This window comes from Ylistrum balloti, unplaced genomic scaffold (assembly GCF_031769215.1).
Source record: "Ylistrum balloti isolate Yb309-2 unplaced genomic scaffold, AGI_CSIRO_Ybal_v1 Utg369806, whole genome shotgun sequence".
NCBI classification, from domain to species: domain Eukaryota; kingdom Metazoa; phylum Mollusca; class Bivalvia; order Pectinida; family Pectinidae; genus Ylistrum; species Ylistrum balloti.
The window spans coordinates 925,722-938,527 of NW_026781981.1; the positions used below are offsets into that span (position 1 = coordinate 925,722).

The 12,806-nt window shown below is 34.1% G+C and overlaps 1 protein-coding gene and 1 pseudogene across 1 annotated transcript; both read right to left on the reverse strand.

Annotated features, from left to right (window-relative positions):
• Nucleotides 1-1,907: 1,907 nt before the first annotated feature.
• LOC132544645 (uncharacterized) lies at nt 1,908-4,346 on the reverse strand (annotated as a pseudogene).
• Nucleotides 4,347-7,100: 2,754 nt separating this feature from the next.
• On the reverse strand, nt 7,101-12,441 carry LOC132544635 (guanine nucleotide-binding protein G(t) subunit alpha-1-like). The gene is made up of 8 exons (XM_060208254.1): nt 12,324-12,441; nt 11,654-11,696; nt 10,765-10,906; nt 9,138-9,286; nt 8,838-8,966; nt 8,166-8,292; nt 7,644-7,797; nt 7,101-7,285 (listed from the first exon to the last, which is right to left on the reverse strand). The coding sequence occupies exons 1-8, from the start codon at nt 12,439-12,441 to the stop codon at nt 7,101-7,103; spliced, it is 1,047 nt and encodes a 348-aa protein (XP_060064237.1).
• Between the last annotated feature and the right edge of the window lie 365 nt (nt 12,442-12,806).

A 12,806-nucleotide genomic window follows, 5' to 3' on the forward strand; every position in this document is an offset into this window, starting at 1 on the left:
TCCCACGAATGATGTTTCTGATTATGTACATGTACTGTAACCGTGAGGCACGAGTGATCAATACGTACACTATTTTGTTGGTGTCATTTGACCATTATATCAATTTATACCTCCTACGTTTAACGTTCACTTTCATAAAGCACAAGTAATACATATTACTTTACACTATAACGTGACATCAAATATAGCAGTAAGTTGCACTTTATACGAGAAACTATGGTTATCTTCACAAGATTATCATTATCAAATTGTAAATTAGAAAATGTAAAGGATAATTCACAAAAAAAGTGTTCATGTATGAGCCTATTATTAATGACTATTTCGTTTACCACAAGGAAGTACCTTTAGTAAACAACAAAAGGAAATCCTAATATTTATTTCACATACAACTCACGAATATGTTTTATTATTTATCACTTTGTCACATTGACAATTGAGTGATGTTATTTCTTTCTTACAAACATGATGATGTTGGTACATGAAACAATTCTTACCGACAATAACAGAGTAAAAATAAAAGGGGCCACAGTTAAAGTTAAACATATTACCAGGGAATTTTTTCTGTGTGAGAGGATTGCTTAGGCACATATCTTCCTATTACGTCTCTGAAATCATTGGCTATATTTAGAAAGATGATCAGGTGTCTCGCGCTGTATTATGCCACATTTTCATGTCCTCCTCCTTTCTTGTACAATGTAAATGACAGGTGTTCGATTCTCCGATCGAATGTGATCACGATCGGGGTCACCTGAATGACCTCGTGGATTTTCTAAGGACTTTTTTCCAAGATTTACGTCACTATCGTGCTTCATTTATGAAGTTTTATTTTTTAACTCTGTCAGGTATATGTCACATCTCGAACTATTGGGCACTTTTCGTTCTATAAGTCAGCGTCGTGGATGATGTAAGAAATATCTATAAATAAATTTAGGTTTACAACATCTTTGGACCCTAAGTATCACTGACGAGTTCTTGACGGATGAAACTGCTCTATGATGCATTTGAGATCATTATTCGGCTCTAATGTATCCATTTCTAAATTGTATTGAAAGGCATTTTCTTGTGGGAAGAAATAATAACAAAAATGGTGAAATAAATTCAAGGCTTTATTCATTAAGAAGTACACAAACAAAGTATATAGAGAAAGTAGAAGTAAGTTCTCACTTATCTATCTTCATATCAGAAAGAACTTGGTTACTTAAAAGCTCATCAATCATGCATAACAGCAAATGGCTTTTCGTAATGTTCATATGGATATGTCCAGTTCATTCAGGACTAAAACCACGGCATGGTATTACATTACTGTTTAACAGTCTACATCCTAAATTAATTTTGTCACAGTTATATTGCATGACCTTGTCTTTGTTAAACCTGTGCAAAATAGTAAACGTTGATTTCTAAAGTTATTTAAATAATCATATTCACATCTCGACACCTCTTTCTATCCTATTCTTTGTACAAGCTATACATTTGAGGTGGTTTTCTAAGCCAGTCCCAGAAGTTTCAATGCTAGTAGTCGATTGAGTTCCATGTCTGTGGACGGTTGTTCAGATTGTTGCTTTTGTTTCGAAACAACTTCTTCTTTAGGATTTGGAAAAGGTTCGTTGGTTCTCCTCATCGTTACTGATCTAGCAAAGGTTTTTTGCGGATCCTGAGAAATCGGCCAAGCCATTGGTGAACCAGAGGACACATGAACTGACCTAGACGATTGCTCTAAAGGAACATTATCGGATTCAGTTGAAATTCGAACTGTCCTTGAGCTTGATGACCGCATTGGGTTTTGTGCGGGCCAAATAGTAGGCAGTCTAGTAACCATGTTTTCGATGATATTTTCCGGCCAGTGACTATTTAGTCTGTTTGCAACCATCATTGGTTGGGTCCTGATTTTTGGTTTTTCGGAATCACTGCTAGATGAATGGAAGACACGACGAACGACCTGGTCCATTCCTTGTGGTCCAATGTTACTTACATGTACCATTCCATACTGGTTAGGCCGTATGGGCTTTTTAGTGAAGCAGTTCAGTTTGTGATCTGCCGCTAGAACAATAATCGGCTCACATCCGTCTGGTACAACATCACATTTCTTTGGTACCTGGAATGTTCCGGCGTAAAATCCAGTTCTGTAAATATATTTCGAACAAAATGGTTGATTGAAGCTGTTACTCAATCTTTCACAACTTTAAATGTGAATTATTTGATCAGATAGTAAAATACCTGATAGTAACAGGTAATCTAACCATTGATAGAAGCATGTAGTCTACCTAGTGACAGTAATGGACATCCTGACATGTATTGCTTCTTTTCAATTATTGATCTATTTGATTTAAAGGAATGCAACTTTCAAACTTGTCGGTCTTGGGACATTAATTCTAAAATTTAAGTTGACAAAAGTAATGTCTCTTTTATATACATATTCAATTGCAGAGTCTCTTTAATAATTCTACGTTTACAATGCAACATACAAAATACCAACACAAAATACAAATAAGCGAAAGACTTTTACAAGGTATACAATAACGAGCATCAAACAAATCTAGCTTCATATCGCATAACCTGTAATTCTCGAAACATTGTATGGTGAGTATTCGTCAGCCGCCGACATTAACTCATAAGGAGTTAATGCGTTTAAAACACTCTACCAGATAACAACAGCAAATAGAAGAACTATAAAGAGATGAAGGTGTAATAAATAATATTTGTCTCCTTTCTTTATGCAGGCGAAACTTAAATTGTGTCGATTATGTTTTGTTCGACTACAGAAATTCATTAATCCTAAGAATGACGTATACACACTTATTTGATGGATAGGCCATGGTACGTTTATTTGATTTAAATAAATAAATAAATACTTAAGTAAATATGTCACAAAGCCATGATATAACACGATTATCGTGCAAGGAAATTAATAGTTGAATTTAATTTTCTTATGGATAAGAGAAAATGTATAAGGTTGATATACTTTCATTGAATTGCCGCAAACAATTGCTTTAAGCAGAAGACGAGGCGTTCAGATAATGATACCGTCACTTGTTAAAATTTAAAATAAAAAAGAACCCAATCAAATCAAATTATTTCATTTATGAATAGAAAGACATGAATATTTCTTATAAAACAAATGTAAAATGATGATAAAAGTAATGCAATTTTTAATTTTTATTCTATGTTTTCTCATTTACCGATATCTCAGATTCAGATGTCTTTTCTGCAAAACGAACTTAACTGTTTAGTGCTTCAAACCTTGAAAGGAATACGATGTACCTAATAAAACACATCGTGATGATTGTCTCTAATATAACATCCACTGGAGATTAAAGCGCACTACACTGTCCCATCAAACGGTACTTACCCACAACAGTGAAGCCCATCCTGCCGACACTGGCAGTGTTCACAGTCTAGAGTGTCAAATGTGGAGCCAACTGTCACGTTCATGCGAACACGTGTTTCATTGTTCATGGACGGATGGTGGTCTGTAATTTCAGCATGGCTGGTGTACTCACAGTAATACCTCTTGGAACCGAAAACTGAAAAAAAAAAAGAATTACCTCGAACAAATCTGTGTCATTAAAGCAAATGAGGTTATATGAAAATCTGTATAAAAGACACGAAAGTGAATTATTATCTATCAACACACGTTTAGAATTTGCTGAGTGATATTTCACTACACTTAGAGTCGCTGTGTGTTCAAAATTTATTCGCAAAGTCCAAAATAATGGAGTCAGCTCCATGCATGCGCGCTGTTAATTCACCTTCAGTCCCCAGGGTTTACCGTAACCTGTAAGTTATGTTTAAGTTCATTCGAATAGGGCACAGTTCAATATATCTACATGTAGTTCTACTTCACTTTTTTAATCAACTATTCTTATTATGAAATTAGGATATTAAGACCCCTCTCACTTAATTATTGCATTTGTTTTTTTTAACTTTTATTCTGAATTCGTGTTAAAAGGAACTTCTCTCTTATTTCTATTTGGTACAATATCCACATTATCTTTGATACGGTATGTGATAGAATGAAAGAGAATAAAAATGATATTCTTTTCGACATGCGTAGTTGTATATTTTTGGGATTTGAACGACCAGGTATATCATTTTAAATTTATATTAGATTATGAAATTAACCACATATCAATATTATTTGCAAATGGGCATTGGTAACACTCAATATATGGACATATGGATACAACCTTCAAACTGCATGTATTGGTACTTCATCCAGACGAATGCAGTTGGTTCTAAATGATATACTCACATGTCGTTTCGTTTTTGATAGGACTAAACCAACAGGATGCTTCTGCAGCTGCCAAAACTGATGCTAACAGGATCACAACTCCTTGGAAGGAGGCCATTGTCAATAATGCTTTCAACTTGCTAGATTTGTTCTCTTAAAATTAACCTCCCACACTTAGCGCGATGTCTTATGTACTGTGGGTAAGGGAGCACGATTCGGTCAGTCATCACTCATGATGTCAAGTCATTTGTTAACACTCCGCTTATGGCTAATAATAACTGCTCATTGGATGGCTTTGAGCAGCATTTGGGCGTCATTAGTTTTCTGTGATGCACTGTTGCTATCGGGAGTGTTCAACATCACAAGAAATTGAGGAAAACATACGCATTTGATTCGTGGTACACACACCAGTTATGTAGAATTTCCTACAAAAACAGACACGATCACGGCATTGACATTCAGGTTGATGTACAACTTTGTTTTGAAACAGAATGTTTGACGCGCTTCTGGTTGTGGATAAAAAAAAACTCAAATCAAAGGTGCTTGGGATGTGTATCGTGTGTTTATACTGAAATCAGAGGGCTGAGGAGTGGAAGTGTTCTAAGCAAGTCTGCATTTCGTGTGTGTCATATGGAATGCAAAAAAGCGGGTACAGAGAGGAGGATGGGGATGATTCAAGGGGTCCTGACATTTCCTCCTTTTCAAATCGCACACACGCAATAAAAATAAAGTAGATAAATAAAATAGAATAAAATAAAGATACCCTCCGAAATGAATGTACCGAGGAAAAGCCATGTTAATACATGCATAGAAAATGCACCGGAATGCATTAATGGTGCACCCCGGACTCCCTTAATAATGGAGAAAGGACGAAGGGGAGGGAGGAGGGGGTATATCTGTCCTAAACACAACCTATATCTCCTTATATGTCGCCCGAGACAACCCTCTTCCAGAAGCACAAAATATAGTATATGTGACAATTATGAGTATTATAATTGTTTGAAGTATGTCAATTTTCCTTACAAATTGATCAGAATGTCTTGATAGCAAGTACCTTACCGGTAGCAAGGGGGGAAGGAATCTATTATCTGGTAAGTAGTAAGCAAGATATTTAAATGATCATAGATATTAGAGAGAATGTTTTATATCGTAACAAATATTATATCAATACTAAGTAAAATACAATCTGACATAACTTCCTAACAGCAGTGCCTACAAGCATACATTATATTCAAGTGGGTTTATATTCATTCTAATAACACGCCAAAAAACCTCGTATGTCTAAATATGTGATGTATAACGTGCGCATGTATGTTGGTATGTTAGAATATACAAGTATGCGAAAGTGACGATGGAAAGATTAAATAGATATAACACTAAATGAGAATGGGATGAAACTGATACACGAGAGTGTAAACAAAGGAGAGAGTGTGTTTTGAGTGATATTCCTCCTGAATGAGGAATTCACATTGTATAATAACACAAGGAATAGAATTCTGAATAAAATTTTAATTAGAAAATAAAATCCTGTACAAATCAGTATATACGCTAATATCTGCACAACAATGACTCCATGATATGTTTATTATTATATCTATTTGCATCTACTGACATTGTCTACCAAATATATTATATACGTAGTATTGTTTAGGACCACGAATTAATCTGTCAGTTGATAAAAACAAGAAAATACCGACGTATTTACAGAATAGCTCAAATCAGTAGAAAGAGATGAATGTATTACTTCTTTAAACATTGCTCAATACTCAATAATGCCAAATACTGGTGAAATGATTTTATCGTTGTGGAAAAATGAAAAGATAAAATGAAAAAAAACATGCACTGTAACATCATGCTTTTTTGCTATTTTACAAAAAAAAAAAAGAACTCTCGCTGGCGTTTAATTTCACGGGTCTTATCTAATTCACTTGTGCTCAACTTCATTTCTTTTTTCTCTGGATATCATTTCATGGACATATTAATTCGTAGTTAAAGAGTAATCACGAATTTAACCAAACTTAAATTCCTGCGAATAGTGATGTGGCCTGCTGAATTTTAAATATTTTCCATCTTAATCATTATTTATTTTTAAATAAAACACATGCTAGTTTCAACCCGACATAGGAGCAATTACTTAGGCGTAGACGTTGCTATTTATTACACAAAGTTCTAACCAGACGTCTCTAAATCACAGTTGGTATTATATATAGATTTTCTCATTAACAAAGATGTCAGCTCGTAATAGAAATGTCTTCATTACTTGGCTTGAATAAATTAACTCTACTAGATAAAAACCCGAATTCTAAAAACAACATAATAATCAAAATATTTCATCGTGGCAGAAATAATTCAAAAACAAAAACGGGTTGTTCATTATAATGTTCCACTGCTTTCATTAATAGTCTTCTACCCCTGTAACCTTACGATTCTGGGTGAGGGGAAAGCTGTATGTTTTCCACCCATGTCATTGATACAGGTTTCTATAGTAGCCCTGTAACCTTACGGTTCTGGTTGAAGGGAAAGCTGTATTATTCCACTCCTGTCATTGATACAAGTTTCTATAGTAGCCCTGTAACATCCAGGATCTGGTTGAGGGGAAAGCTGTATGTTTTCCATCCATGTCATTGATACAGGTTTCTATAGTAACCATGTAACATCCAGGATCTGATTGAGGGGAAAGCTGTATTATTCCACTCCTGTCATTTATACAGGTTTCTTTAGTAGCTCTGTAACATCCAGGATCTGGTTGAGAGGAAAGCGGTATTATTCCACTCCTGTCATTGATACAGGTTTCTATAGTAGCCTTGTTACCTTAAGGTTCTGGTTGAGGGGGAAAACTCTATTATTCCTTGTCTGTCCTTGATACAGGTTTCTATAGTAGCCCTGTAATCTCAAGGTTCTGATTGAGGAGGATAGCCATGGTCGAGTTGAAGATTCGATCAAAATTTTCTGTGTCTATGGCTTTGGTAAGGTGACAGTACACGTCATCCGTTCGACGGCCTGCCGTGATAAACTGATTGCAGATATATTGGGACGAATCGCTGAAAGAATTGTCACCTGCAGAAAGAAAAAATCGAAATTAGTTTCAAAATCACCAATTTGTGCACTCAGAACTATTTGTATTTAAATGTACGCTATTTATTAATTATTTATTTTTAGAACACCTTTTCCAACCTTAAACTGCTGATATATAAAGTATCAACCGATTATTTATAGCAGCCTTTTGATTAGGGTATTGTCCATATGTGTTTAGTATTTTATGTAGCTTTCATTAAACGTATTATAAAGAAGAACAAAATTCAAGATTTACCAGATATTTGCTCATCAAAGGACGAGACATATAAATAACACAATGGAAATTTTCGTGTGAAACACCATGTTATGTTTCGCCTTGTTTCATGTGTATACTATTTACCTTTATATTCTGGAAAGCAGCACTGGAGAGTTTTCCTTTTTATTAGGATTTGGAACACATCTATTTTATTTAAGAAAAGAACAAACGCTGATTTCGAAAGATATTTGTTTCTACATAAGGACCTAAACAGCGCTAACGACTGGAGAAGTTTGCTCTGAAAGAAAAAAACAAATTTTCATAGAGTGCATTGAAATCATGCATAAAGTTTAGTGTTTTGATAAAGAATATAGATGAATGAAAAACACGTATGGACATATTATTGATTTCAACACCAATCAAAGCTGAGGATTCTTTATATGTTCTATATCGAAATGAAAGTCTGATAACATGATAACTTGTTTATATTAAATAAAAATCTAACGCTTAGATATTGACCTATTTACAAACTAATCTACCACACAGACATATGCAAAAAAACTTGTCAAGGGGAAAAGGTCTCCAAATGTGTTTTGTATGTAATTTTAGTATGTGGAACAGAAACATGTTTCAAAATGTTTTCTTATTATGAAGTTCGGCAGTTACCTTTCTAGTTAAGTCGTCTATCTGAAAGTAGAAATTCATGGCTGTCACAAATATAACGGCTGTGACGTTGTCAAAACAATGAATCCACTTCCTTCGTTCTGACGTCTGTCCTCCAACATCTACCATACTGCAAAAATGTTGACGTTTGTATGAATGCTAAGCTAATGTTGATGTGAATAACATATAAAGGTGGTATCTGATATTATTATTTGAAAAATAACTTGTGAAGGTGAAATTGGTGTTTGATCTTGTCATGTGAATAACAAGTGGTGATGAATGGTGGTGTCTGAACTTATGTGAATAACACGTGAAGGTGAAGATGGTGCATGATCTTATTATGTGAATAACACGTAAATGTGGTGTCTGACATTATTTTGTGAATATCATGTGAAGGTGGTAGCGGATCGAACAACTCCATCCACTAACCATGCCTAGTTGAATGGATCCGTTAACTTTATATGGTTAACGCGATCCGCTAACATCCGCTCATCATGTTTAGTTGAATGGATCCGTTAACCATACATGTTTAACTCGATCAACTAACCATGCCTAGTTAAATGGATCCGCTAACCATGTACGATCAATTCAATTTGCTAACAACTTTTTGTACGAAATCATTTCAATTTCTGACAAAGAGAAAAGGGTCATGGTAAAGATGCAATCAGTATTTACCATAAAATTTTTCCTTTGAAGTCAAAGTTGAGTTCTGTGACACCTGAAGTAGTAACCCGAGCGCAGAGGATATCCTGGTCAGTTGGGACGTAATCAGGGGAAGCTATCCGGTCAAACGACCTGAAAAGGCTACAATATTTTGAAATTTTCAAAGTATCAGCAAAGTATTGTCTTAAATCGTTATCTTGATGTGTATATACGAATAAGTAACACGCCCATTATTTAAGAAACAAAAAACATATACTGATAAATAATGGTAATACATTGGTGGTTATTTTATGTTTTGAAGGTCTAACTCACTACTGCGCTCCATCTCCAAGACAATATTCCTGGCCCCTTTTCATGCAGGCTTGAAATCCTCCTGAGTTGTATAAACATTTCAACTCCAACCGGAAATCCAGTATGTTTTGGAATGCATTGGCGTTCGTTAGATACTTATCTGCATATTCCTGCAATTCAGTTAATGTATTTAATGTATAAAGCATTGTTTGGTTAGTAATAAGTAGCAAATTCATCATCGTCATGTTTCTTAATTGCTTAGAAATAATTGACATTGTACTGTTAATATATAAGCGTATAATTATTATATATAAAATTGTTTTGTAAATGGCTTATGCGCTGTCAGGAAACTGAATCTAATGACCTATATTCTTTGCCGTTTCAATGCAAATAACAAATAAACTCTTTTGACATATTTCTGATAATTTGATAATCAACTATCCAAGTTTTGTCTATCTAAATTATGTTTATTGCTACTCTTTATCACATAGATATTAACATTCAACAATTGTATAGCACATTTATGCTTTCATTTATGAATGTCAATGAATACTTATTTAACATGCAGACAACAATAAGTGAGTTTTAACTTTGTTCTTGTATTTGGCTTGGATTTAATACTTCAGACACAAAGGAGTCATTTTTCTAGACAGTGATAGTACAACTATGGAAACCGAACGCAGCGCACAGGTATTCAATTGTGAGTTTTTGGTTATTTTGAATAACGATGGCCTCAGTGCCAGGAGAACAGAACTACGATTTCCCCTAATTTATAACTATTAGTACATTTAAATATCCTTGCCTATAACTAATTGTCTTCGTTTCTAATACAATATTACGTATCAACAGAAACCAAAACCAAGCAATGCAAGTGATCAGCTTACAAAACAACGAAATATAAGGTAATCACACGAGAAGAAATAACTGGCTTTCATATACAGTGCTGCAGATAAGTGACCGAAACGATAAAATGACAATCTCGTCTATTATTGAACTTTGCTTTTTTAACATTACATTGTATCTGGCGTGACAGTAAAAAATGAGTTCAGAACTCATCGGTAATTGTCTGATAATACCAAACTATAACCTGTCATGACTTTGTGTTATATGTGGTATCATCTATTACAACTAAGCTATAGTCTATGATTTTTTTCTCAAGTAGTTTTGTCTCATAATAACCCTCTTGCTTTGTGTAATATGTGATGTCTTCTGATAATGTAAGGCTATAACCCGTTCTTGTTTTGTGGCACATGTGGTGTCGTCTGATAATGCAAAGTTATAACCCGTTCCTGCTTTGTGTTATATATGATTTGGTCTGATAATGCAAAGCTATAATCCGTTCTTGCTTTGTGTTATATATGATTTGGTCTGATAATGCAAAGCTATAACCCGTTCTTGCTTTGTGTTATATATGATTTGGTCTGATAATGCAAAGCTATAACCCGTTCTTGCTTTGTGTTATAGATAATATCGTATGATAATGCATAGCTATAACCCGTTCTTGCTTTGTGATATACATGATATGGTCTGATAATGCAAAGCTATAACCCGTTCTTGCTTTGTGTTATATATGATATGGTCTGATAATGCAAAGCTATAACCCGTTCTTGTTTTGTGTTATATGTGTTACATGGTGTTGGCGCTTTACCTTTGTTGTCTGGTCGTCAAATGCGATATTGAGCACAGCCATATTCTGCAGAATGATTTCAGTGTATTGAAGGAGATTCTCTATTATTACTGCCTTGAAATCCATTCGTTCTGACAGACAAAAACCATCTTTGTGCAAAATCCTACAACATAAAATCGACAACAGCTAGCAAGAAGTGATGAGGTCCGACTGAACTGAAAAAGCATTTTTTATTCATTTTGAATTGTCATATCAATGTTTTATGATAATGTTTTGACACTAGTTTTTTCACAGTTTAATTGCTAATGAAAGATTAAGCGTATAAGGGGAACAAGGCCCAATGGATGTATTGAGTTTATAATGCGCCTGTCTAACTGGTACAATGAGTCTTGTCAGTTACAACTGTTGCTCTGTCCTCCAGTAGACAAAACAACAATACAGATTATATACAATGACATTGATGCTATGTAATGGTCATCCAAACTCTTTATTATTCGTATTGTATTTGATTAATGATATATTTGTTTGTGAGGATGATGCTTACAAAATTAATCTTAAAACATTGCAAATATGAATTATGACCAGTGTAGACACTTCAAATGTGCATACATAAGAACAATTTAGCCATCATGATCAACTGATTGTCGTTAGTCTCACTCAATAACGTCAATATAGAGAACGTTCCTTTCAAAAAATATTTCTTTCTTTGTAAGACGAAGAAGAAGGAGAAGATGAAGAGGAAGAAGTAGAAGAAAATTAAATCATTAGTAATATTTTCTTGACTGACTATAGAAATCATGGATATGAAGATTTTCATTGATATACTAAATACGTAGGAGATTCTACAGTAATTGATATGGTTAAGAATAAACTTCAGCTGATGCTCCATGTTGTGACAATTATTACGTACCTCATTTGCTTAAAAAGTGTAGTTTTTCCAGACCCGGAATCACCTGTAAAGATCAGTTGTATGTAGACATTGATGTATTGTTGTACATGTATTTGTGAAACAATCCTCAATTACACGGGTACGTGTTTTCATTCATTCAGCCGCCATGTAAATCTTGGTCAATCCAAGTAAGTAATATCTCGTTCTCAATGAGAACAAGGTGAATGACAACGGAACAAACAAGCAAACTAACCATCATCAAAGACGTCCAGCTTCATAATTCACAAAGAAAAAGATTATTTCTCAATTGAATCACTGTGACGATCTAAAATCCTCTCGACTATTTTCATCAACCTGCATCTTCTTAAACATTGTGTTACTAGTTTGACAGTATGTGGAATGTTGATTTGAACAGACTTCTGATGTAAAATATTTCAGATGTTCATATCATCCACTACTAATTAATTCTTAATAAAATGCTATACGTCCTTGTATGATTATTTATTTGGATACACAATCCATCTGATCAATGCAAGACTGTTGAATATTTTATACATTAATATAATGTAGAAGAGAGTTCTTAATATCATTTACATTTTCGTTTCATGTTCGATTGCTGTTCATTAAAAACACATTAATATTATCAATTGTTCCCATCATTTTTAATTTTCACATCGATTGATTTACTTACCTAACAGCAAAAATTTTAACTTTTTAATTTTTCGTTCTTTTGCGATACTGATGTCTATTTGTCTAGAATGTTCTTGTTGAACTGTGAGCAGAATATTCCGACTTCCTCCACAACCCATGATGATGTCGGTTCAGAAGGTGTATTATACCAGGGAACAAGTGGAAATATACTCCATTGATGTCACAACACTTCCTAAAATTAATCCAATATATGCAGTTACTCACAACTATGGTTAAAGTTTTTGAAACATAGCTTTTTTATGGCTCATGTCTTGGTTTGAAAAACAAATATTAAACTTAATTGCTATAAGAGAATCGTATACTAAGACGAGGAAGATGATTGATAATTTTCAACTGTGTGTATTTGGATTTTTATGACTAATCATTTGTATATCTGATACACGCGCCCTGAATTTTTTTCTTTATATATAAGATTGATACTTTTTACTTCTACTGCGAATACATGCATTGACAATATTGTTTT